This window comes from Oxyura jamaicensis, chromosome 15 (genome assembly GCF_011077185.1).
Source record: "Oxyura jamaicensis isolate SHBP4307 breed ruddy duck chromosome 15, BPBGC_Ojam_1.0, whole genome shotgun sequence".
Taxonomy (NCBI): domain Eukaryota; kingdom Metazoa; phylum Chordata; class Aves; order Anseriformes; family Anatidae; genus Oxyura; species Oxyura jamaicensis.
Window position 1 is genome coordinate 1,591,301 of NC_048907.1, and position 26,105 is coordinate 1,617,405.

General features: G+C 58.1%; 1 protein-coding gene across 3 annotated transcripts; it reads right to left on the minus strand.

Annotated features, from left to right (window-relative positions):
• Positions 1–1,660: 1,660 nt before the first annotated feature.
• Positions 1,661–26,072, minus strand: ACACB (acetyl-CoA carboxylase beta). 3 transcript variants are annotated; one of them, XM_035340877.1, is made up of 53 exons: positions 25,825–26,071; positions 24,634–25,058; positions 21,181–21,313; positions 20,603–20,741; positions 20,307–20,416; positions 19,812–19,893; positions 19,355–19,453; positions 18,940–19,049; positions 18,655–18,765; positions 18,259–18,468; positions 17,874–18,044; positions 17,408–17,569; positions 17,048–17,211; positions 16,676–16,826; positions 16,488–16,591; positions 15,767–15,848; positions 15,149–15,294; positions 14,929–15,079; positions 14,694–14,828; positions 14,282–14,428; positions 13,972–14,160; positions 13,421–13,521; positions 13,257–13,345; positions 13,057–13,181; positions 12,491–12,604; positions 12,298–12,411; positions 11,948–12,037; positions 11,712–11,830; positions 11,368–11,505; positions 11,188–11,287; positions 10,981–11,088; positions 10,817–10,873; positions 10,430–10,471; positions 10,131–10,346; positions 9,857–10,012; positions 9,078–9,281; positions 8,686–8,841; positions 8,431–8,553; positions 7,979–8,248; positions 7,605–7,702; positions 7,326–7,446; positions 7,021–7,131; positions 6,649–6,792; positions 6,445–6,565; positions 6,182–6,278; positions 5,904–6,000; positions 5,508–5,643; positions 4,996–5,173; positions 4,401–4,513; positions 3,639–3,793; positions 3,217–3,387; positions 2,453–2,589; positions 1,661–2,325 (listed from the first exon to the last, which is right to left on the minus strand). In XM_035340877.1, exons 2-53 carry the CDS (start codon positions 25,047–25,049, stop codon positions 2,199–2,201), a joined length of 7,140 nt encoding a protein of 2,379 aa, XP_035196768.1. In that variant the 5' UTR covers positions 25,050–25,058; positions 25,825–26,071; the 3' UTR covers positions 1,661–2,198. The 3 variants fall into 3 exon arrangements, with proteins under 3 accessions (XP_035196768.1, XP_035196767.1, XP_035196769.1); XM_035340876.1 differs by having other exon boundaries at positions 13,057–13,345; positions 25,825–26,072; XM_035340878.1 differs by lacking the exons at positions 24,634–25,058; positions 25,825–26,071 and adding an exon at positions 22,911–23,109 and having other exon boundaries at positions 13,057–13,345.
• Positions 26,073–26,105: the final 33 nt, after the last annotated feature.

A 26,105-nucleotide genomic window follows, 5' to 3' on the forward strand; every position in this document is an offset into this window, starting at 1 on the left:
AAAGTGTAAGTTGAAATTTAGCATTTAGTCTACTTATACCTCTGTGACCATGAATAATATTTATATCTCGTGTGTTTGTCTATTCCTGTTTGTTAAAGGAGTTTCCTGCTCCGCTGGTATAGGTATCGTACCCCCAGGCCCCACCGTCCCACACTGCACGTGGCCGGGGCTGGCCCGAGGCAGAAAGCTGACCTCCAGGTACTGAACACCCACCACAGAACCAAACGCTGCAGCCAGAGCTTTGCAGCTCCCCGCTGGGAGTCTGCAGCAGCCCCAGTGTGGGTTCCTCATGCTGAAAATCGCGGTGGTGAGGGTCAGGGGCCGGGAAGCGTTGTGTGGCTGCGTCTTCCCAAGCGCACACAGCCCCTTCCAAAAGGGCACGACGGTCCAAATCCTAATTTATTGTTCAAGAACAAATGTGAGTAATGAGCATTTGCTGTGACTGGTTTCATCTACGATGTCTTCATTTTTTAAAAAATAAATATTATTTCTTAGCATTAAGCCTGGGTCATTCTAGATGTGCTGCATCACAACTGCTCCGGTGTCAAGCAAGCCCATGCCAGGTGGTGCACTGCAGCTCAGCGCCAAACAGCAAACCTGGGCACCTGCTACCAGAAAACCAACCCAGCTGGGAAACAGTTACACCTGCAAATGGAAGGGGTTATTTCTAAAAAAAAAAAGCACCTTTCCTCGGCCTTCATTGTCTTTACAGACATAATGCTGTGTCCAAGTTAAGGGTTTTTCCTGGCTCAAATCCTCCAGAAGAGTTTACAGGTATTTACTGCATGAACTCTTCTTCCAAGAGCTGCTCAGTACCAAAACAGCTCCTGTGCTCCAGGGAAGGAGGCTGCTACCACAGAGCGGCAGCCACCATCCCCTCCTCAGACCCTCCCTGTTCATACAATGACAAAATCAAAGAGCTCAGGAAAACCTCCTTGAGGGCAGTGCTCGTTTTATTGGCGCTGGTTTGGCTGCATGTTTCTGCCCACCTCCCGCGCAGCGAGCAATGCCCCCCACCTTCCCCTGACAAAGCCCAGTGACACCTTTCACACCAGAAGACATCTCCTCACACCCTTTTCACCCTGACCCAAGGACAAGGAGAGCTCCCCCTGCAGCCCCCAGCACGGCCAAGGGGGTGTCCAACACCGCCGCATTGCCCCTGAGCCAGCGTTCCCCCTTCCACTGCCGGAGCGCTCCCTGCTCTGAGCGCCAAAGCTAAACCTGTGCAGGTGAGGTGATGCCTCCGCAGCGCGAGGTCACGCAGCCAGAGGCGCTGCAAGGCACACAGTCAACTTTTCCCCCACGTGGACCAGTCTGATTAGAGGCCACCAGGGAACCAAGGCACGGGTGCAAGCAGACAGAGACCTCAGCCCGGCTCCTGTCCTTCAGCAGAGGAGCCAGGTCACTGGGAACGGGGCAGGGGCACCCAGGGTTGTCCTCCCTCCTCTCCAGCATCCGTGGGAGCTGCAGCACAAGCCAGAAAGGACAAGACGGGAGCAAGGAGCAGATGGGTCGGTCGCCCTGGTCAAAGTGTGGCAGCTCCGCTGATAAACCTGCTGCAACCGGGCCCAGCATGGCTCACGATGTCTCCTCTGGGCCACCAGCTACTCGTAGTCCTGCCTACTGACTGCTCCTCAGCACAGGGAAGGATGAGACAAACTGCTCCTCACAGTTCCTGAGTTTATTTTAAAGCGTCTGTTTGAGACTGCTTCTTCAGCAGGATTTACGTTTCCTCGTGCCAGTGCATGGTCAGCCTCAGAGCCGGACGGAGACCTCCTCCTCTGTCCTCTTGGTGCCTCAGCCATTCGGTTTGTACTTCCAGCTCCATCCAGTCTTGTGAGATACACCTGACACTGGTGCTCATTTTAAAGATTAAGGCCAAGGCTTGCAACTAAAACACAGTAAAAGATTTTTAGTTCTTTTTAAAAAATCAGTGTTTGCACCAGATCCGGGCTCCAGCCTTGGCTCGGGCCAAGTTATCTTCTGCCAAGCTGCCCCTCTGACGAACGCCCGCAGCGCCAGAGGGCCCTCCGCACAGGCAGAGAGAATGTCTTCATAGCTTAAAATACAAACATCGGCATTTATTTAGGCACAGGGTAAGAGTCCAAGGCTCCAGATCGAGGTCTGAGGGACTGGGTGGGGAGGTGAGGTCTGGCCTCTGAGCAGCAGCGTGTCCCGGTGCCCCTCCTGCCGCCGGCTCAGGAGGGGCTGTTGTTGTCCACCGTCGAGAGGTGACGGGCGACCTGAGCCTTCTGCGTGCGGGTGATGTGCTGCGCCATCTGGATGATGCAGTCCATGGCCACCTCTGGATTGGCTTGGACCAGGCTGCAAGGCAGATGGGAGAGCGCAGCTCCCTCAGAGCATGAAGCAAGAACTGCCTTGTCTCTACCGCCCGCAGGCCCCAGCCCAAGCGATGGGATCGGCCTTCACGCTCGGCTCCATGGCCACTCACCTCCGGATGTGCTTGAGCACGTAGTCCCGCTTCAGGTACTTGATGTTCTCTCGGATGGCTGACTTGGTGCCGTCGTCCTCCTGCATGTGCTTCTCCAGCCACTCCACCACCACCTGGTTGTTGTCCCAGAGGTAGCCCTGGGGAGAGCAGCGCCGTGTTGGGGGAACCAGTGCCCACACAGGCTGAGCCCCTCTTCTGCTACAGCCTCGGGCTTTTTTCTCCCGTGCCACAACCAGAAAACAGGAGTATTTTTCTCAGTGCTGCACGTATGGCACGGTATGCGCCCCCAGCCCATATAACAGCCATGGAGAGAGGGGTCAGTATGGAAATCAAAACTCAGGAAAGCTTCATGGACTACTAGAAATGCAGAAGGTTAAGGGAGAACACGTTTCCTTTGCACGCCTTCACTCCCCAGCTCAGCAAGCACAGGACCGAGCTGGTGAGGTGCATCACGGCACCCACACTGCCTGCAGCTCAAACGCCAAGACCCCACGTCTCACTTCTGCCCAATGCCACTCATTTCTGCCCAAATGTTGGAGGGTGGAAATGAAGAGGCCTGTAGTATTTGTTTGGGGGCCGCCTTGCTACAACTGAGCACCAGCACACAGCTGAGATCACCCACCCTGAGGGGACAGCCCCACATTGGCAGCAGAGCAGCAATTCCCATCGCGGGTTTCAGCTCAGGGAGGCACGGATGACACAGCCCAGTGACAGCAGAGCAAGGTGACAGCGTTGGAAGGACGGGGCCCTGGGGCTCAGCGTACCTTCTCGGCTCCTTCGGTCTCCATGAACCAGCGCCGCAGCATGGACTGGATGTGGATGTGGCTCAGCTCACTGTTGGCGTTTAGGATCTCCATCCTCACCACTTCCTCCAGCAGCAGCCGTCGCAGCCGCCAGTAGAGGAAGGACCGGGCGTTTTTCCACTCCAGGATGTCCTGCAGAAAGGGGGCAGAGCCCAGGGAGAGGAGCTGATGCGTGGTGACCGCTTGCTCACAGCCTGTGCTTGCAGGCCTGCAGGCAGATCTGCTGGGCTGGAGCAGAGGGCAACACCCGGGGCAGGAAAATGCACAGAGCTGCAGCCCAGGACCCCGGGGGGGACTTTGGCTCCCACCTTTATGCTGCTGCTGCAACCAACCCCAAACCCACACCAAGCCCCCTCCCCAGCCCCGCTGCTGCCCTTGCTCACCGTGATGACGCCTTTCTCCTGCATGCGGCCTGGGGTGTCGTGCAGGTCGGCGAAGTGCACGGCCACCTGGTAGTAAATGGGCAGCAGGAGCTCCTCCCGGGCCTTGAGCTGCTTCTCCAGCTCCTTGCGCTGAGCCTCGGACAGCTCAGGTGTCCCTGCAGGGGCAGATGACTGTCATTTCCCAGCAAGGGGCCTGGGCTCTGCTCGCTGTTCCTATCTCAGCCATCCCAATGCGATATCCCTCAGCTCTGACACATCCACAAGCCTGCCCAGAGCCCAGCCACAGAACCCCATGTCTGTGAAGGGGCCATGCTGTGCTCAGTGCCTGCCACCAGACAGACACTTTGTGGGACTGTGTTTAAGCAAGGTGGGGAGGCAAGAACCTCCCAACACAGCAGGCAGGAGCAAACCGCAGGGCAAAAGTAGACCTGGTTTATTAAAGGAAGCTTCTGTGCAGCTCTGTAATGATTATTTAATCTAATTTAGGCACAGATGTAGCATGGCTATTGCAATTCTTCATCTCAAAGCATGGGAGCAGTTGCTGCAGCAAAGTCCAGCACCCTCCACAGAGCCCCAGGGGATATGGGGATTTGAAAGTACCACCACAGCCCCTCAGCAGGCCCCACATCAGACAAACCATTAGGAATTTTCCCAAACTGATGAACACAGAAGGGTTTCCTGGTGCTTGCCACCACGGTGTCTGAGGCAAGCATTTTAACTCACCACTACCAAGGCCCAGAGGCTGAAATGCCCTTCCCTTACCCAGCTGCTCAACAAGCCTGGCATAAACCGTATCGATCCTCCTCATGGTCTTCACCAAATCTTTCTTCCTGAACTTGATCTCCACTGTTCCCCCAGGCTCCAAAATGCCGCCCCTGGAAGGAAAATTTGGTAAAGCAGGGACAGGTCAGCAGGGGAGAATAAGTCCTGGGACAAGACATCACCGCTGGTGGCAAAGCCTGGCAGTTCAGGCAACTCCCTCTAAGAAATAGGGACAGAGAAAACCTAAAATAAATTTGTTTCCAATCTGGGATTCTTGGCTATTCCCCCACTCCTTACAGCTTGCTCCAACGCACATTAATTCAGGCTAGAGAAACCCTCCAGGCCCCCAAAACAAAGCTTTCACCCCCTGCAGCTTTTGCTGGACACAGGAGGATCTCCCCAAGGAGACACCTGCCACACTGCTGCCACACTGCCCTATAAGAGCCCAGGGACTTTTAGCTGATTGAGCAAAAACTCAAGAGCAAAAAACACAAATCTCCAGAGATCGGAGGTCTCTGAGCAGGACCCTGACTCTGCAGACCCTGTGTGTCAGGCTGTGAAGGATGCACGGTCTGGATGGAGCACCGAGGCTGACCTGCTCTCCTTGTCCGCATAGAGCTCCACGTACAGGGGGTTGATGGTGGAGTCGATGACCACCCAGGAGCCGCCCCGCAGCTCCGCGTGCGGCGGGATGTACACCAGGATGGGCTGCTTGAAATCCCGGAGGCTGTCGACAATGAAGGCGCCGAACTTCAGCATTTGGTCGTACATGTCTGAAAGCCAAAGGGACTCAGTGGCTGGGCACCCCGAGTGCCACAGGGTGGGCTACTGCCCTTTACCTCTTCTCAGCCTTCTCCAGTCTAGCAGCCCAAAGCCTTTTTCCTCCATCAGAGCCTAAACAAGTCCCTCAAACCAGCCCAGTGGGAAGCCACCAAGCCCTGGAACCTGGGTCCTGGCAGCACCCCATCACCTCCCCATCCCAACCCCGTGTCCCTGGAGCAGCTGGGCAGGACCCTGCCATGCTGGGTCATCCCAGGACCCCAGCGGGTGGCAGGGGGCTGGTGGCACAGCACAGTGCAGGGATCCGGGCACCCCGAGGGCTGGTACCTTTCATGCCACTGGAGAAGCCCCTCCAGTTGGCAAAGATCATCAGCGGGAGATGCTCCCGGTTGAAGTCCCGAATAGCCTGGGCTGTTTTAAAGGCAGAGTCTGGGAACCAGACCTGTCCTGCCTGCTGGATTATCTGAAAGAGACAGCAAGCAGCGTTGCTGAGACCAGTGTCAGTGCTTCCAGGCACGCTGTGCCAGCAGGTCAGCGGCACACGGAGCGTGAGAGCTGCAAGGAGACAAGCTGAGAGCGCACGCTCAATTTCACCAGTCTTTAAGGAGAATCAGGACGTGCCAAAAGATTACGCTAAGCTTTTTCCCCCCCACTTTCCCCTCCAGCCCCCCTGCTGCACACTCGTCCCCTGCCACTTGGTGGCACAGAGGTCTCCCCACGCACCTTTGCCTCTGAGTCGGGGTTGGCAGGGTCTGCGGGTATGGTCACCTCCACCGAGCGGGTCTCGACAGCGATGACACCCACGGGGAGCCCTCCCAGCCTGCGGCAAGGCAGGGCGCCTCAGCAGGGGCCAGTTCCCCTGCATGCTGCAGCCCTGCTCCACCAGAGATGTTCCCCCCATAACCAGCCCCACGGGCACAGAGCACTTGCACTCAGCTGTGCTTGCAGCCTCCCCGCCCCAGGGCTGGGCAGAGAAGCCCCCCCCCTGCACCCAGCAGTACCTCGCTCTGCCAACCACGACTGTCTGAGCCCACGGCCTCATGATCTCCTGGAAGCTTCCCTGGTCAAAGAAGCCGCTCTGCCACGTCCCCTTGAGAGCTGCAGAGCAAAGGGGAAAGAGGAGAGACACTGCTGTGAGCGCTGAAGGGTTTCCTGTGCGCTGATGTGCAACAAAAAGCACCTTCTGCACCAGAACAGGAGAGTTTGCAGCCATGGGATGCTTTTGGGCACGCAGCTGCAGAGGTCTCGGGTTGTTCTCACTTACTTGGGTGAGGCCTCCCTGCCAGCATCCACCTGGGGTCATAGGGGACTTTGGAGGGGACAAAATCAATTTCTCTTTCAATGGGGTCGCTTATGGCAGTAACGGGCACTGGGCTCCGGTTATCCTGTAAGGGAGAGCCCCAGAGGGCAGGTCAGCAGCCAGGTGCCCCCTAACAGCCCACGCTGCCATCCTGCAGCACCTTCCTACCTTGGGCATGTACGAGAGCCACTGCAGGATGGTGTAGACACCTTCAAAGTCATCTGGGACAGTGAGATGGGAAACGCCGTTGTTGTGCATGATCTGCACGCCCCCCAGCTGGTTGTTGGATGTGTAAACTTCACGCCCCAACACCTAGGTGGAACGACAAATGGAAACACAGATGCTAGAGCAGCAGCTGCCTCTCCTTACTCTATTTGCTAGGTTAAACCTTTGTCTAGGTTCATTCCCTCTGGTTTGAGGGATTTGAGTTTCCACCTCTGCCTACACGGGCTGATGTTAAAGCCAACTGCCGGGGAACTGCCACCTCTTCCCACGGGACGGGGACGGCACTGGGGGAGGCTGCGTGCTGGAGCACGGTACCTTGTTGAGAGCTGTGACGCCGGTGAGGATGATGTGGGAGTTCTCCACCTGGATGACGCGCTGGCCCAGCCTCACCAGGTACGCGCCGATCCCGATGGCACGACACGTCACCTGGGCACACACACAAGGACACACGGAGTTACGGGGGAGAACAGGCTGCAGCAATGATGCCGTCCAGCTCTGCAGGGGGCTGCACAGGTGGGATGCATCAGGTCACTTGTTCCATCCTGTTATCCCCTCCGGGAGACCTCAAAACCAAGGAGGAGAGGGGAGGAGTGCAGCAGGGGAAAGGCGTGAGGCTGTACCATGCTGATGGTCACGATTTCATCGTAGGCACGAGAGGACTCCCCAGCGATGGTGCCAGCAGCTCGCAGGTTTTCCACCCCAAATCCATTGTCCTTCCCAATGATGTCCAGGAGGACATACCTGGGGAAAAGGCAGAGCTGGGATGGCATAGGTAGGACAGGGAGAAGCATTCCCTTGTGTGATGGGACCAGCAGGATGCCGGGCCAGGGTGTGGGACCTGCATTGGCAGAGATGCAGGGCAGGGCTTGGGGCTGTCCCCACAGGACAGCAGGGCTCACCTGGACTCGCCCCCTTCCTCCACATGCTCACAGTGCACCGAGTTCATGGCACTGATCCTTGTGTAGTCCTGGGGAGTCAGGTACAGGTACTTGAAGCCCTGAAAACAAAGAGGAAGAGAACGAGCTGCAGTGCCCGCTTTGTGCACGCTCACGGGGGACACAGAGCGCTCCAAACCCATCCCAGAGCTGTCCTCACAGCAGGGACAGGACAGAGCAGCCATACCAGCACAGGCACCTTCACCTCCACCCCGCCAGGGAAGGTGAAGGGAAGTGGCTCACATCCCACTGTTTTGTCTCCCAGTTTCTCTCTGGTCCTTCCCCAAATAAGTCCTCTGTTGCTCTCTCTGACAGCCAGAGGTGAGGTGCCCACACACCTTGTAGGGGTCCTCGGGGTCCACCCAGGCCACTTGGAACATGTGTTTTATCTCCTCGGCGAAGCCGATGCGGGCGCCGCTGTTGGCGGCGATGTAGACGCGGGGGATGCCTTCAGCCCGGGCCAGCTCCGAGGCCCGCAGGAAGACCAGGTCCTCCTCCGGCCCGAAGGAGCCGATCTTGTGCGTGATGTCGTTGCAGATGAGCACGATGTCCCGGCCCTTCGGGTACTCGGGGGTCTTCAGCTTCATTTTGAAGGCAACCATCCCCACCTGCCCCAAAATGGCAGTGTCACAGGGCTGGCTCCTCCGGAGCAAGGAGGTCACAGCTGAAAATTCATCAGCCGACAGACAAAGCTCCTGTCTGGGGAGCATCCCCCAGGCTTTGTGCACAGCTGGAGTGGGGAAGCCACCAGCTGTTCCCACCACCCTGCTCCCAGATCACTCCCTGCTACCTCATTGCCTCCAGGGAGCCTGTTCATCTGCACCAGGTGTCCCTGTGAGTCCAGAACCAGCTCGGTGTACGTCAGGACATCCTTGGGGTACAGGTCTGAGGAGCCCCACAGCTTGAAGAGAGCCTGCAGAGACACGGCGCATGGAGCATGCCAGCTCAGAGGAAGGGAATTCCACTCAAGATAGGAAAACTTGGGAAGGAAGGGAAAGAAAAGGAAATTCAATAATCTGGAGCCTCTCTGCTTTACCAGACCCACCTGCCTGATCATCTCTGGGAAGTCGTACACGTAGGTGGTGCCCAAGGACTGTGCCTGGAAGCGCTTGGCCTGAAGCAGGTCCTTGGTGACGTAGGGGGTGTTGATGAGCATCCCATGCTGCTGCCCCTGCTTGTCCCCGTACGACTGGAACATGATCTGGAGAGCAGGGCAGAGCGTTGGGGCAGAGGGGAGGGACACAGAGAAGGTCGCTGCACAGTGCTGGGGGCTCTGGGACAAACCAACACTGCAGGTGCACCAGGGTTTGTGCAGGAACAGCCCCACAGCTGGCAGCTGCTCGTTCTTGAGCACAGAACCCTGCCTGGGGACACGGGAGTGGTTTGGGGTGGTCGCGGTGGGGTTCCTGCTTGCTGCCACCTCCTGTGGGAACTCACGTTGCCGGTGCCGGAGTCCCTCACTTCCTTGTAGAGGCTGATGTCCAGGTAGTAGCCGGACTCGTTGGTCAGGAAGAGGCGGATGGGGATGGCCGCGGTGGTGGGCGTCAGGCGGATGTTGATCTTCACCTCGGCCTGCAGGACCCGCAGCTTCCAGAGGCGGCTGCCATAGCGCATCACCATGGACCGTACCGACTCCTCGATCTGGGTATGGGACAGCTCGTGGGTGGGTGGCTCTGCAGCCCCAGGGACACCACTGTCCTCGAGCGTGTGATGCTGAGCTTGGAGAAGTCCCATCACATCCCCACCTCCACAGCCATTTCAGGTTTGCTCTGGGCAAGCGCCTTCCCTCCCTTCCTCCCTGCCAGTGCTGCCATCCATTCTCTCCCCTGGGAAGAGGGAAAGATGCTGCCTTGCATTCCCCTTAATGTATACAGCCTCTGCTCTCATGCTGGGTGCTGCCTGGGGGCAGAGCCCTCCACTCACCCTTGCACCTTCCAGCAAATCACTGCTTGTCCAAGCCCTGACTCATTGAGAAGTGTGAAATCTCAGCATCTCTCTGGCAAAAAGCTCACAGTGAACAAACCCACAGACACAGAACTAAGTTGCAGGAGCCCCTGGGGCTGCCAAATCAACCCCCCATCCAAGGCTGGGTGTGCACTGGGTCCAGCAGCCGGTGTGGAGGGCGGCGGCCCAACCGTGCAGCAGAACCGAGCCCGGGGATGAGGCAGCCTCCATCCCCAGCTCAGCACCAGGAAGCAGGACCCCCAGGAATGCACCTTGGAGGGGTCCATGACGACAGTTGGGACAAAGTTGAGGAAGATGTGGTTGCAGTCGGTGCGGACGCTGGTGTTGTTGAAGGCCACCTCCAGCTCATCCATCGCCTCCAGGAGCAGCCGCTCGCCCTCGTTCTGCAGGTACTCGAAGGAGGCCTCCTGCGGCGCATGAGGCGGCTCTCAGGAGGCCAGAGAAACCCCCGTGCCCAAGGTGCCCCAGCCTCCACCCAGGACCAGGGCTCGCCCGCAGCAGTGCCAAGGGCCGGGGCCGCCTTGCCTTGGTGATGAGGTCCGAGTGCCGCACGATGGCGCGGATGAAGAAGCGGTAGTCAGTGGCCTCGGTGCCTGCCTGCACCTTGGCGGCGCCCAGGTAGAGGTGCATCTTGTGGTTGGCGCAGGGGATGGCCGTCAGGTCGAAGTTGCGCATGCGGCTCAGCTCCAGCTGGAAGGCCAGCGCCGGCTCCAGGTGCCGGTAGATGCGGTCCTCCGCGAACTGGTGCGGCACGGGGCGAGCGAGTCAGTGACCAGCCCGCACGGACAGACCCCGCTCCATCCCAGTGGGGGGACAGCTCCTACCTCGTCCCTGGCTCTGAATGTGAAAAACTTTGGGAATTCTCTCTAGAAAAAAAAAAAGGGAAAGACAAGACATCAATAAACCTGGCACAAAGAGGCTTTTTCTGATTTTCAGAGAACTCACTAAAAATAAGAACTACTAGGCTTCCTCCACCCCAAGAGAAAAGAGCTGTGCCTAATCAATGCCTCTTAAAGGGAACGGAAAGGTATGGAGGGACCACACGGTACCGGACACAGCATGAAGGATAATACAGGAGATAAATCATTCATGGAATCCCCTGTTGGTTGATTCCCAGATCTCCCTCCCGACACGTGGTACGTCATCTCTCAATGCTCAAGTGGCAGAAGCACAACATGTCCAAAGCCACTCAGCACTCAGTCAGCACTGACCTGCTGGGCAATGAGAAACGTGATTCTCCGGAGACCGCAGTCAACAAGGATGCTTTTCTGCAGGGAAATAGAAAAGAGGGTCAGAGAACAGGGGCCGGCCTGTGGTGGGGGCAGCCATGGGGGTATGGGGTCGCAGCTGGCAGGGTCCGGCCCATTTGGTGCACCTTGGACTGGGCAAAGGCTCTGAAGATCGGCACCAGCTTCTCATCCTCCACGTGGTCTGCGCAGCGCAGCGCGATGTTGAGGATGTGGATTGGCTCCTCGCGGATGTTCTGGCAATGAGACCCCCGCTCAGCCCTGCTGCTTCAGCCCAGCAGTGCTGCCACCAGCCCTGCACCACCCGGAGGGGACAGCAACAGTGCAGTGCCCACCTTGGCATCCTCCTCCTCGTAGACCGTGGCTCGTGCCTCGCTGAAGATCGAGCTCTCCAAAGGCGGGTCGGCAAAGCATGAGATCACTTCATCGAAGTTCCTGCCCAGACAGCAGGGATGGGGTGAGAAGCCAACACTCTGCGCCCCCAGCCCAGTAGGACAGCACCACAGCCCTCCCACCTCGTGAAGTCCTCGAATTTGTCGAAGGCCACCATGGCTCCCATGCGCTGGCTCAGGGGAGAAAAGCCACTGTCCATGAAGAGCTCGGTGCTGTGCCGGGCCAGGTCGGGGTTGGAGATGCTGATGGGGACAGACATCCTGTACGGGACAGCAAGGCAGCTGTCAGCCGTGGGCAGGCAGCACTCCTTGGTCCCAGCAAGGAGCACACAGGTCCCATACAAGACCCTGACCCAGAGAGGGCTCATCCTGCTCCCTGGCAGGGTCCCCACACTTTGGAGAAATAAATCCAACAGCTTTGCCAAAAGGACCACACCTGGAGGAGCAGGCACGAGGGGTGGGGGTACCTGTTGGGGTGGGAGAAGGGCAGCATGAACTGGAACTCCACCAGGCAGGTGCCATCCGAGAGCTGCCGGTGCTGCAGGCTGTTCAGCTCGTAGGCGATGTACCCGCGCCGCACGTACACCTGGGAGGGGGATGATGGGGGTTACCGACGCGTGCTGCTGCATCCCTGCTCCCACTTTGAATGCCTGCACACCCCAGGGAAGGTGCAGACACCCCCCTGTGCCCCCCCAGCCCTCACCTCCAGCGCTGCCATGCGCACAACCTGGTTGCTGTGGTAGAAGAAGATGGGCAGCACATCAAAAATGGTGGTTTCCGAGAGGATCAGTTTCTGGAGGGAGAAAGCGAAATTTAGGGAAAGGATGGAGTCGGACCCCCCTTGGCCCATCACAGGACAGTGGGAGGCAGATTTCAGGGAGGTCCCCCCGGGCTGCACAGGAGCACTGACAGTGGGACAGGCACTGACACCGCAGCAAGGCTTTAATTGCTTTTTGGGCTACTTTTAAGCCTAAGCCACTTGCAGAGCAGACCTCCTCGCCAGAGCCACCCAAAAGTAAAATTTCTTCTGTGGAGAAACACGAGGTTCCCAACCTTCAGGTTCTCAGGGCAGAATTCGTGTCCATACATGTCGATAGCAGAGAGGAATATGGACTCCACCTGGTTGTGCCGCAGCTCGTAGGAGGGCAGGTGAGAGGCGATGAGCACCTGCAAGAGGAGAGGTGACTGGGAGTGGGGACAGGGATGGGGACAGGGACAGGGACAGCCCTGCGCGATGCTCACTGACCTGCCGGGCTCTCAGCGCCACTTTGGAGTGTTCAGTCTTGCTGAGCTGTGTCAGCTCGTTTAGGATGGCCGTCAGCTCGTCCGTCAGCGTGGGGTCACGGCCACACAGCTGGTCCTGCAATGCACACACCACGATGTCAAGGTTCGAGCTGGCTCCTTGCTGCAGGCAGCATCACCACACGTCCCCAGCCCGGTGGGGACAACAGGGACAAGACCCCATGCAGGGAACAGGGATGGCAATGGGCAAAATTCTGCTCTTTGAAACAAGTGCAGCAGTGTAATGCTGAGGAGGGGACATTAAGACCCCCTTAACACGGCAGCCGTGTGGTGAAACAGAAAAGGATGCTTGAATGCAAACCCAGACCCTGTGGACGCATTGAACAAAAGAGAGGGAAGAAAATTTATCAAGTGCCTGCCCACTTTCAAGGGGAAAGCACAGGGCTGTGATGGCCACAGGCAGCGGAGTACTGGGGCAGTCTTTTCCCATCCCACAGTGACATGGAGCTCGCCTCAGCTTACAGGGTTTTTCCTACCACAACCCTTTGCTGCTGCACGGGTCGCACTCACAATTAACATGGTCACCAGCAGGTTCTTCTTCGCCACCTGGGCATGGGAGAAGATGCTCTCGAGCACCGGAGTCATGTCAGGTTTGTACTGTTCCCGCAGGCTGATGACGCACTTGTCGTAGTGAGCTGTGGGGCAGAGCACCGTGAGCCCTGCAGCCTCCCCCGAGAGCCCCCCGGTCCCCAGAGCCCCCAAGCCCTCACCTTGCTGGAACTGCATCTCCACTTGCAGGTAGCGCCGCAGCAGGTCCAGCACCACCGCCTTCATGTAGCCGCGGATGCCACTGCGGTACCTGGGGAGCAAAGAGCCCGGCGTGCTGTGAGGGGGTAGGGGGGGGACAGGGGGACACAGGGAGCACCAGGCTCACCTCTGCACCAGCTGCACCACGCTCTGCGTGTTCATGAAGAAGACCTCCCGCTCGGCCTTCCTCTGCAGTGTGGCTGCGTGGGTGTCCAGCACCGTGGCGATCTGCAAGGGCACGGGGTTTGGCACTGCGCAGGGCTGCCTGCTCTGCTAAGGAGAGCACTGCCATGCACTGGGACTTCCAGGGTCCTTCCCCCCACCCCCAAGTGAAAAGCTCAAATTGACAAATAAATATAAACATAACAATATAAACATAAATAAAAATTAAAACATAAATAAAAAACAAATACACATAAAAACACAAATAAAAATACACATAAACATAAAACATAAACATAAAAACATAAAAATAAAACAAATAAAAATATAAACATAAATTATGTTTATATACATAAAAAAAACTGAATAAAATAATAAAATAAAATAACTAAATAAAAAATAATAAACCAAAATATAAACTATTTTTTTTTTAAATCAGCTCTTGGTAGGACAAATTCAGGCAGAAATTCCTAGCTGGCTGTAGCTGAAAAGGGAAGTGAAAGCCAAGCTTCTCACCTGCTGGCTGGGAAAGCGGCAGAGCACGGAGGTGATGTTGCTGGCATACTGTGCCATCACCTTCCGGATCGACTTCTCCACAGAGAGAGGGATTCTTCCTGAAATGCTTGTCATGATTTCCTGCAGCTCCAGGAGGGGCAGGGAAGGGTCCCGCAGGGTTTTCATCAGCTGCGCCACCCACTCCTTCACCTGCAGGGAGCAGGGGCTGGTGCTGCCTGCACCCCAGCACCGCGCGCACCCCCGGTGCTGCCCGTCATGCAGGGCACCAGGACTGCCAGGAGCCGAGGATGCTCTTTGCCCCGGCACCCACCTTGGCACTGAAGTAGGGCTCGGGCAGGCAGTACCCATTCATCACATTGGTGAGGTTGTCCAGCACGTTGCGGAGAACCTGATGCTGCTTCTCGCCGGTGATGGGGAGGGTCTGCTGGGCCGGGAGCCCCCCTGTGAACGGCTGCGCCTGGAGAAATTGGAGAGAGGCAGGCTGGCCTGCGTCCTTCCCAATACAGGGCTGATGTAGACAAAGCATTATAGCTACACTAAAACATGCAAGTTAACTTCTATACCCCGAGCAAGCATGCACAGGATTCTTACAGAGCACAATGCCATGGGCGTGCAGTGCCACCCTGTGCCAGGACAAGGGCACATCCCCACCCACACCCCAGCCCCGGGCTGCTTCTCAGCTCTGTCCCCCAGCAGGCATCCCCGACACCCCGCGGACTCACAGGCTTCACTTTGGTGGGGTCGTCCAGCTCGAGGTGGGCTATGACGCAGCCTGCCTCCAGCAGCGCACCCGGCCGCTTGACGTAGTGCACCCGACCTGCCTCCTCCACCGTCAGCGTCATGATGATCTTCATCACCTGTGCGAAGACGGGGGAAAATGCAAGTGCACCCACCACCACTCTGCTGCTAAAGGGTTCGATCCTGAGCCACACGCCAGAGCTCTGGGAACGCGCTCACCTCGATCTCTGCAAACACGCTCCCTTCGGCGAGGTGCCCGCCGTCGTCCACCGTGTACTGCAGCAGCTTCCCCGCGGAGGGCGAGCGCAGCACCGTCGGGTCCTTCTCCTTCTCGAAGTCGCACGTTTTGTTGCCGATGGTGATCCGGTACCTTAGGGAGAGGGAAATGTCTCACCGTGGCCCCGTGGCCGCCCCGGAGAAGGGCGCAGCGAGGAGGTACCTGTCGATCTCCTCCTTCATGTAGGTGGTGTAGCTGTTGCCGTTGTAGGAGAGAAGCAGCCCCCCGTCGTTGAGGCGGTGCACGTCTATCTCGATGTGAGTGCGGTTCATGATGATGACGTACGTGGTCAAGGACTGGCGGGCAACCTGCAGGCAGCAACCAGGGACAGATTTCAGCGAGACCTCTGAAATGTGTACCATGGGCTTTCAAGGGGCTGGTGGTGTGTTTGTGTGAGCATCCCCAGTGCTTGGGAGAAAAAACTGCCATGGGACGGGAGGTTGGAGGCTCTGAACAGCTGGTTCAACACTCAACCAACTCACAACCATGGCTCATCCTCTGCTTTTTTTAGGGAGTATTTTTCATGAAGTTCAACTTTAAAAGCAAGAAAAGGAGGCTCTTTATTAAGATCTGGGCAATGGGATGTATGACCGTGTCTGTCCTGTTTAAATGAGGTTATCAAACTCATTTTTATGTTGCACATTTTTAAAGGACAGCCTCATATTTATTGCATCTCTCTCCCCTCAGCAGGACGGAAGCACATGTCCTTGTCCTGGGGAGAAGCCTGTGGTGCCAGCGAGTGCTGCAGCCAGCTCCAGAGGAGCACAGCACAACCCTTACCTGCAGAACGTACTTCACACCCTCATAAATGAGCTCCACGTCAACGATGTTCAGCAAGGAGGCTGCAGGCAGCACCTGGCCCCTGAAACACAATGGCAGGGTCAGGCACCACAAGCGTTTCATTCCTCGCCTGTGCAAACCGTCAGGGAGCCAAGTGTGTGAGATGTCAGCGGTGCTGCTGGCACCGGGCCACATGGGGAGGGCGCTAAGGTGACCAGAGGGGACAGGCAGCCATTTATACACAACCCACGTGAGCGCCTCTTAAAAACACATCCGGAGGCAGGCCAGGCGCTGGCAAACACCTTCAGATAAAGGCATGGAGGAGAGCTCCCCGTGTCCTCCAAGGCCAGAGGAATAACCTTGGTGCTTGAGCACAAAAACAAAAACAAGCTGCATTCAGCTGAGCTGCTTTCCCTTGTTTTCATGGCCATGCGGAACATTGTTCCTCTCTCTGGATAAAACAATGTTGAGACACCAGAGGCCTGTGAGTCTCAGCACATCCCGTGTCCCCGTGCTGCTACACTGCCCAGAGGCGCTGCCTCCAAATTTGCAAAGCAAAAATAAGAAAGAAGGCGGCCAAGGGAGAGCAAAACCCTGGCTTCCATGCTTGCAGGAGCCACACGGATTTCAGGAGCAGCCCTTTAGGGATGCACTCCCTGTGTGCCCTGTGCCCATGGCTATCAGGTCCCACAGCCCTAGCACGGGCAGCTCCCCCCCGCACCTCTCCAGCGAGTGCAGAAAGTCAGTCATGCACGTCCTGAAGGCAGCATCTGCGACATTCAGGGCACCACAGATGACACCCAGCATCGTGTCCGGCTTCTCTGCCTGGGGGTTGCAAATAATGGGGTTGGGGTCTCCTCACGGAAGGGAGAGGTGACCCCGGGGGCTGCAGGAGCCAGCCTCCTCCACCTGCACTTTCTCGGCGATCAGGTGGTCCAGCCAGCCAGTGTCGATCTCGTTGTTCTGGAAGCTCTCTGTCTCCAGAAGTTTAACCAGATACTCCACCGTGGTCCGAAAATCCCCGCGGATGGAGAGCTCTTTCAGGGCCACCACCATATTCCTTTCAGGGAGAAAAACAAACAAACAAAAAACAACAACAAAAAAACGATGTCAAAGACAAAGCAGGGCTCTGCTGCATCCAAACACACTTCGCCTCCTTCAAAGCTGTCCCCAGGCACTTCAGACACCAGGAGCTGCCCCTGTTTTCCACCCCCTAAGAGCTGGCTTTCCTGGCTCAGCACCTCCTGTGAGTCTTTCTAAGGACCCGAGTGCCACACTCACGAAATGGCCTCCTCCCGGTTCTCTCCCCACGAGAAGCAGTGCCCAAACTGGGAATCGGCAAATTCGTGCAGGCCCCCGGCAGCTGCCACGCTGAAGTACCCCCAGACGTTCTTGCTGCTGCGGAAGTTCAGCTCCTGCACTGTCCCTGAGCTGGGCTTGAAACCCTGAACAAAGAGCAGAAGGCTTTTAGAAATGGGCTTGGAACTCACGCAGCATAAATAGGGAAGGGGGAACCCCTCTGGTGTTTATGAAGATTTAATTCACCCCACGGGTTGAATTCCCTCCAACTCTGTCCTGCTGGGGAGGACCGTGCCCGGTTCACCCCCCCAGCAGCTGGGTCCTCGTGTCCCCAGGGCTCACCTCCTCGGGGTTCTCGCTGGTGATGCGTGCAGCGATGACGTGGCCCCTGGGCACGGGGACGTTGGTGGGGCTGTTGAAGCAGATGGGCGTATCGCCCCACGGGCTCTCCCCGTACAGCACTCGGATGTCTTTTATCCTGTGCAAGGGGATGCCCATTGCAATCTGCACGAGCAAGAAAGAGGCCTTCAGCTGCTGGAACAAGGCTTTAGCGTCAAAACTACAGCTCAGCGACACCGCCAGACGGTCCGAATGAAGAGCAATGGGAAGAGGAGCTGTGCTGCAGACAGCTCCTCCAGGCAAGGAGCAAGAGGAGAAGGAGGGACATCGCAGTGATTCTGCCTGCACCCTACGCACTGGTATATGGGGCAGCTTCCCCCTGCAAGCCTCCAACCTAGTGCTTTTCCCTGAAGTGCAACATTTATTCATTTTATACAGCTTGCAAAGTCACCCACGTGCATGCAGGTACCTGGAGCTGGGCAGCAGGGAGGTTCACATCTGCAATCATTTCCGTGCAGGGGTGCTCGACCTGCAGGCGCGGGTTCAGCTCGAGGAAGTGGAAGCTCCCGTCCTCACTGTAGAGGTACTCCACGGTGCCCGTGCTCACGTAGCCCACCATCTGCGCCAGGCGGACCGCACACTGCGGGAGAGAGTGAAAGCACAGCGCTGAGAAATGCCCCTCTGCAGAGCCAGGGTTGTGCCGGGCAAATCAGCAGCAGTGTCCCTGCACGGATCAAAGGACACGAGCAAGGCCAACAAGCATTTCTAGAGAGCTCCTGGTGCCCCAAACCAGGGCAAACCCAGCAAGGAACAGGCCGTCTTCTCTTTGTCACCTGCAGGCTGGGGCCACCCACCTTCTCCATCACCTCGATGACAGCAGGAGCTGCGATAGTGGTGGGTGCCTCCTCGATGATCTTCTGGTGCCGCCGCTGAATGGAGCAGTCACGGCCGAAGAGGGAGATGGCGTTGCCGTACTCGTCGGCCAGCACCTGCACCTCCAGGTGCCGCGCGTGCTGAGCCAGCTGCATCAGGAAGATGGGCGAGCCGGGTGCCTCTGCCTGCACCTGTGGCACGGAGAGGGTCACACTTCAGCATCCAAATTTAAATTAACCTCCAAAATTAATCCCAGGTCCTGCAGGAAGCCCAGGAGGTGCCACTAGGTGCCTGGGGTGGGAGCAAGACCCTGGTGTGTGTCCCAGCCTGGCCGAGGGGACACGGGGGACAAAACAAAGGCTCCAGGCACCTCTCACCTGTCGGAAGCAGGCACCAAGTTCCTCTGCTGCCTCCACTTTTCGGATGCCTTTGCCCCCACCACCTTCTGCTGCCTTGACCATCAGCGGGTAGCCGATCCTCTTGGCCACCTGAGGGGAACAAGGACTGGGGAGGCCCAAGTGCTCTGGACCCCAGCTGGATCATCCGGAGCTGCACCCACACGGCGGACACACTGCTGTCAAAATGTCCTCGCATTGCTTCAGGCTCCAAAGAGAAAAGGTGGTGCACAGGGCACAAGTGGCTGCCCGTGGGCTCAGCTTTACCTCCAGGCCTTCCTCCACGTCCTTCACACAGCCCTGTGCGTACGTCTCGAGGGGGATGCTGATCATCTGCTGACCCTTCTGGTCCTCCTCAGACCACTGGGCCACTAGACCTGTGAGCACACCCAGGAACACGGTCACCACAGGGGTGGCAGGGCCACCATGGGGACTGCCTGCTGGTTATGCCCAGGATAGCTAGGACATGGGGACACATGCCATTTCCCCTGGGTCCATCCCCAAAAACCCTCTGCCCAAACCAGCAGCCGCTCAGCTGCTGTGGGGTCCCCAGCGTCCCCAGCCACCCTGTGGCCAGCCGGGTCAGGGACCCCCAGCCCTGGCGCTTGATTTGGGAGAGGAGAGGCAGGGAGTAGAGAAACGGGCATGGGGAGGGTGTGCAGGGCTTCATGGAAGCACTTACCGCTCCCGCTCCATGGCAGAGTGGGGATCTGGACTGTCTGAGCCACAATGGTGGAGGCGACTTTGTCCCCCAGTGCCCACATGGCATCGCTGGGGGGACCTTAGGACAAGGAGGGAAGGGATGAGCTGGGCCAGCCGGCCCATCCCCACTGCCCAGAGGTGATCCACACTGCAAAAAGCTGCTCCCCACTGAGCTGGGGCCATCAGCCATGGGGATGGCCCTTCCGTGAAGACAGGGGTGCAGGAAATAACCCCCCAGACCCGCTGTCCAGTGCGGGATGGAGTTCAGCTCCTCTCCAAGGGGCAGCCCAGGAGGTCTGCTCCCATCCACGACACACAAAACAGGCAGATGCATGCCCAGATGCGTGAAACTGGTGTCACTGAGGACCAAGCATGCATGCACCCGCTTCCCAGTGCCCACTGCTCCCTCCAGCAAACAGAAAGGGGTAAGCCCTTACCTAGGAAAGCTATCCCATTTTTCTGCAGCAGCTCTGGCAGCTTGGGGTTTTCCGAGGCATGTCCCCAGCCAGCCCATACAGCCTGGCACAAGAGAGGGAGCAACACAAGCCATTATCCCCTGCACCTCCCTTTGGCCATGGCATCATGCCTGGCTCCTCTGCTTGGGGGGGGGACATCATCCCTGCTCGGAGCACCCTTTCTGCTCTCTGCATTTCCCTTGGGAGCTCCCAACAATTAATCACAGCCCTTGCTGGCGTGGGAGCTGGGCATCCTGGCACCAGTATGGCCCTAAAGCACACCTAAATGGTCCTAAATCACAGCAAATCTTTGTGCCTTTCCCTCTTTCCCAGACCACGGGGGCCAAGGGAAATGTCTCCGCCAATTTCCACACCATTCCCTTCAGCTTCACCCACCTCACAAAGTCGGTACTCCCCTAAGTCATCAGGGCAAGCCCAGCAAAGAAGTGGGAGGCCAGCGAACTGAACAGCTGTTACCTGGACCGGGATCCGTTTGGAAATGTCCACGATCAGCTCCACATTGGCGTAGTTGTTGTTGTTGGCCCCCCCAGGGACGGGCACGTAGTGATCAGCCATTTTGATGTACTCTGAAAGACAGCACGTGGCGGCAGTGGGAGCATCCTCCCACAACCACGGAGGGGAGAGTTATTTACTCCCAGCTCTGGTTGCATGGAACTGAAACGGGTGACCCCAGGCTGAGCAGAGCATCCCTCGTCCCAGGCAGCAACGGGGGAAGGAGGAGAAGGCTGTCCTGGAGCACTTTTAGAAGTTACCTGCATTAGCCTTGAGATCTTCAGGGGTAACCATGACCACAAAGCGAATGGCACGCTCGTTTCGGAACATCTCGTAGGCCCACCGGCGGATGGAGCGCATGCACTTGACAGCGGCGATGCCGTTGTTGGCGATCAGGACCTGCGGGGACAGAGACAGGGGTGTGAGGGGAGCAAGTGTGGGGACGTGGGAGCTGAGCCCCTCCTGGCTGTGGGGGTGTGCAGCCCTGGGAACGGCAGCACAGGGGCAGGATTTGGGGCAAGATGTCGGGCAGTTCCAGCTGGGAGCAAGGTGAGGAGAAAACCCAAGCCACAGACAGGCTGGTGAGGCTCATTAACAGCAGCCTGGAGCTAATGAAGAACAGGACTTTGGCCTTAATTTGCATCACCCATGCAGTGCAGGAGTGCACAGCATCATTCAGAGGTCCCTGCTCTCCAAGAGAGGGTGAAGCCGAGGGGACAATGTCTCCGTCTGCTCCGGGTGGCACGGGGAGATGTGGGCAGCACAGGCAGCACAAGGATACACGGCGAAAAGCAACCACCCCACAGCCAGGGAAAGGCAGGGCTGCGTGGGAAGCCACCTTCTCGATGACACGGTTCCCCCCGAAGCGGGTGACAAACTCGGCGGGCGAGGCGACGGTGAAGTCCCGCTGCAGGTCCATCTTCCTGTGCTCGCGGCCGCGCTTCGCCAGGTGCAGCCCGGACATGCTAGGCCTGCAGTGGGACAGGAGAGACATCAGCGAGGGGCACAAACCAGCCAGGAGCACGGCAAAGGCTCCTGCCCGCCCAGGCTGCCTGGGAGGAGTCAGTCCTGTGGGCAGCCGGTGGCTTAGCGTGAGCCAGCAGAGACCCAGATAAGAGTTTGCCTCCTCCGCGGTTTCCTCTGATGAAAGCAAAAAGCCAGCCCTCAGCTGCTGACCCCCGCAGGGAACACAAAGAAGGCACTCTCCGTGCTACCAGCTCCCCGTCACCCCGTGGGCTCTCTCCAGGGACATTTAGCACCTGCTGCAAAACTGCAGTGAAAACCACTTCCAGCTGAGCTAAACAGGACGAGCGGTTTGGGATGCGCAGAGAATTTTGTGATCTCAACTCCCCACCCCTGGGAAAAGCGCAGGTGATCTCCAAGGACACAAAGCGCCCGCAGGTCCGTGTTTATGCACCACGTTTGGCAGCCCCGGGGCCTGGCTGAGGCCCTGGCACAGAGGACAAAGCCCTGAGGTTTTGAAGCCTGGGGAGCAGAGAGCTGCCGAGGATTTCTGGCCGGTGCCTGGGAGCGGGCGCGCACGGAGCCGCACACAGAGCCCTGCTCCCACCACGGCACGGCCGAGCCTCTGCACCGATAGCAGCTCGCAGCCCGGCTGCAGCTGGAAACACGCCACGCTGCCCTGTGGCTGGGGAACTGGGACCCCCGTGGAGCTGAAACTTGGCCATCTGTGTGAGCTGGAGGCGAGCGGCCCTGGTGTGAGCAGCAGGGACGAAGCTGGAGGTGCCCTGAGCCCACCCTGAGCCTGCCCTGGGGTTACTGAGGAAGGGCGAAGAGCAGGCAGCGCTCTGCGAGCAAGACTTGGAAGGAGTGTGGTGTTCCTTCCCCAGAAGCCCTTTTGGGGATTTGCTTTTCCACAGCCTGCAACGACAACACCCCCGGGTCAGTTCTGGGTCAGACCCCATCCTGCCCGCTCCATGGCCCCGAAATCCCTGAAATAACTCCCCAGGGGCACCACGCCACCAGCAGGACTCACCCCTAGCACAGTTTTCCACTGAAGGCATCTCCACAGGCACCGGAGCTGTTCCTGGTCTCCCACCCCAGCCCACAGCCCCAGGGGGCAGCCAGGGGGCCCGTGCTGGTGGCCAGGCCAGCCCCGAGGGCTCAGCAGTGGAAAAACCCTCGTGCCCTCGCAGCCATACAACACTGCCATACACTTCCCTGCTGCCATCCAGAAAGTTTTAAGCACCTTTCTTTTTAATTACCAGATCCACATTCTCCCCTCATCACCCAGCCAGGCCTAATGACATTGGACCTGTGATTGTAATTCCATGAGTGAGCGAAGGGAGAAGGACAAGCACCCCCAAATGACCAGATTTCACACTAGCGGCACATTTCTTCTAAGGAGAAATATGCCGACACCCCCAGGAGGTCAGGAAATGTCCCATTCTCTCCATACACTCAGGATATTTTACAAATAGCCACAATTTTACAAGGATTATGATTAAGGATTATGGATTTATCGCTTCCCAGTGCATCCCCCTGCCTCTCAGCAGCTCGGCTTCCCTCCCGCAGCCCCGAGCCCCCTGCAAACCAGCGCCAACGCACCCGTGCCATCCTGCACACCGCATCGACCGCCTCCCCAGCGCGCCTCAGGTGCTGACGGAAGAAAATTCCTCCCATGTTGAAGCACAGACAAAAACCAGCGGGGCCCACTAGCAATGCCTGACACCTTCCAAACTCCCAGCTCAACAAGAAGACACCGTTTGGCTGAGCTGGGCGAGCGGGCTGACAGTTTTCATAAGGCGTTCCCGCAAAGGTCTTTTATTTTTATCTGCGGTGGGAGCGGAGGAGCCGGGCAGCAATGCTTTGTTTCCAGTTATTTATAATTGTCGTCAGCTGGGTTTGCATGGGAAGCTGTTGTGTGCTGCCAGCAGGCAGCGGCTCCTGTCCCCTCGCACAAATGGCACGGAGCGTTGCTCCCGCAGGCTCGCGACCGTCTAGGCTCTTACTCAGACTGGGGTTTGAGAAGCCAAGAGATGTTTTGGAGAACTCAGAACTGACAAGAGGAAAAAAGCTTCCCCATTCCTCCATCTTCCGTTGAAATAAATAAATAAATAAAAGTTTGGTTTTGTAACTCAGCCAGAATAAGTGGGGCACCGCCCGCAGAATAAGGCTCACCTGCTTTTCATCAACTCGTCACACAGCAAAACCACCAAAGTGCTACTTTTTTTTTTTTTTTTTTTTTTTTTCTGTTAATAATCTGGAATGGCTGCAAGGGCAGAGGATGGGCAGGAGGGCTTCGCTGCTTTCCCAACCACCACAGCAAAACCACCTGCAAGCACCTCGCACCTCCAGCCGCTCTGGGGCAGCCCTGGGGACAGCTGCAGCGAGCCTGCCAGGACGTATGGGGGCACGGCAGCACCCCACGAACACCTGGGGGCACATCAGTGTGCCCCCCCGATAGCAGAAGGAAAGTGCCATGCAGCAGCTGGGCTGGCAGCAGGACCAGGCCCCCATGGGACCTGGCCCCAAAGGTGCAGGGCAACGCATGCGTGTACAAATACACGTGCAAGTTCATGGGTAAAGTGCACACGCAAGTGCCCCATCACAGGACTCAGCTTAATTTGCAGATCTACCCCCTGCTCCCCCCCCCCCCCCAAATGCAGCCAGTGATGCTTGTGCACAAAACAGGCACCCAGGCTGCAGGGCAAACACCAGCAGCACCCGTTGCTGCTCGTCCCACAGGCTCAGCACCAAGACCAACACCAATTTCGTCTCATTGTGCAAGAAACCCCCCCTGTGTCCCAATGCCCCCCCCCCCCCCAGTCCTGCACCAAGCACAGCTGGGGCCAATGCGCGGGGAGGTGGTGCAGGGCCAGAGAGAAACAGGAAAACAAAAGAGGAAGAGAAAAACAGCAGAAATTCGGTAAGTTGGCTTCAGCGCTGGGGTTTGCACTTAAAGGAATATCACACGCACAAAAAGCGGTTTCCAACCCATTTCTTGACATCTAAAATCATTGTGAAAAGCAGTCCCGTTCCAGCCATCCTTCCTGGAGATTCAGACACATGACACTGCTGTCACCCAGGGCCACTCAGACACATCCACCCCTCTTTCCAGGGTGCTGCTGTTAGCCTCATTACTGAGGTTTTTATTGCAGCACCAAGAGCACAGGGGGCAGGACCAGGACATCAGTGTGGTGATCCGTTGAGCACCTGCAGGTGTTTTTTTTTTGCAACAAGGGCCCCAAGCTTGGAGAAACACACCACCCAAAAAGCATCTGCCTGGCTTTAACCTGCTCCTTTTTGCTCCCAGCCCCTCACATCATACCTCATGCCAGCGGTGGGCTCCGACGAGGCGGTCACGGTGGGGGCCTCAGCACTGGATCCCCCTGCACCAGCCAGGCTGCTGCGCCGGCTGCCCACCCTGAAGGCTGCAGCCACCACCTCATCGTCGGAGGAGTTTTCATCAAAGGAGCCCAGCACAAATTTGGCCAAGGCCGGCCGGCGGAGAGCGGCGGGGTTGTACACCGCGATCTGCTCCTGCTCCCCCATGGCAGCCCTGCCAAGCTGCAGGGGGAGGCTTGGGGCCGGGGGGCTCGGCTGTGCCAGGGGGGCTGCCAGCCCTGAGGGGGGCAGCGAGGCCGGGCTCTGCTCGGGCATCTCCTCCTTCCTGTGGCTAGAGCTGGACATCTTGAGGCAGATCAGCAGCGCGAGGATCAGCAGGAGCGCGGCCACCAGCACCATTCAGTTGCCCTGGGGAGAAGCCGGAGATGCTCCCTGAGCAGTTTTGCTGCATCATGGGCTGAGCTCGACCATCAGGGGATCCTTTCCGCCCAGCTCCGAGCTGCCGGAGCTAGTGGCAGCTCCGACACTGCCAGCCATCACATCCCCCCCCCCCCCCCCCCCCGTACCCTCCCCGTGCTCCCCACCTCAGCCGCCAGCACTCGGAGCTGCTTTTTCACTTCAAAAACCAGCATCTTGGCAGCAGCAGCGCTGCTCTTCTGTCGGGATGGGAAAAAGCCACCCCACGGCTGGGGGCTGCTGCTCAGGGGGCTAAAATGGGTGCCTTGCAGCAAGGGGGTGGCCCCAGCCCCCCCAGCTGCTGTCACCCAAGGGTAGCAGCAGCCCTGTGGTGACAGGGGTGACCCCAGCCACGCTGGGTCCTCAGAGCAGGGTGGCTGTTAAACCGAAAATTCAGTTCTGTGAACTGTTAACGGGGGTAGGGGACGCAGGGGGGAACCGTCATGCTCCCCTCCTCTGAGGAGTGACCTCCTCCCCCTCCACCTCAACAAACAGCCAGCACTAACGCTCATTTTGTCAGTTTATTATTAAGAAAGAGCCCATCCTAGGGGCTGCAGGGCTCTTCCATGCACCCCTCATACCCCCAGGGCAGCCCCCCCACTTCACAGGTCAGCACACACCCATGCATGGGGTCCCCAAACCCGCCACCTCCCCCAAAACCCCCAGCAGCAGCTACATTTAACCCCCTGCACCACAAAACCCAACGGGGGCCACTCACCATCGCTGAGCCCGCGGCGTCCCGGGACGAGCCCCAGCCCAGACTTGGCCACCTGAGGGGCCTCAGCTCCTGGCCGGGCCCCGCCACACCGCCCTGGCCGCGTTTATCAGGGCCAGTGGCACTTGGTCCCCTCGCCAGGCCGGGTGACCGCTGTGTGCTGGGGGGAGAGCGTGTCCCGGCCCCCCCCAGGGCCTGCAGGCCGGGGACATCGCCTGACCGCCCGCCGGGTTTCACGTTTCAGGCCCCCACAGCCTGCGTTAGGTTCTCCTCGCTCACACGTG

Bases quoted from the DNA above. Each gene is read 5' to 3' on its own strand.
- ACACB (XM_035340876.1), bottom strand. From the start codon at position 25,049: ATGGTGCTGGTGGCCGCGCTCCTGCTGATCCTCGCGCTGCTGATCTGC. The intron at 15,849-16,487 runs GTGCGGGGGGGA...ATTGTGTTTCAG, and splicing joins TTTCTGCACTCGCTGGAGAG to GGGCCAGGTGCTGCCTGCAG. The intron at 11,831-11,947 runs GTGAGGGCTGGG...TCCCCCTCCCAG, and splicing joins TGCGCATGGCAGCGCTGGAG to GTGTACGTGCGGCGCGGGTA.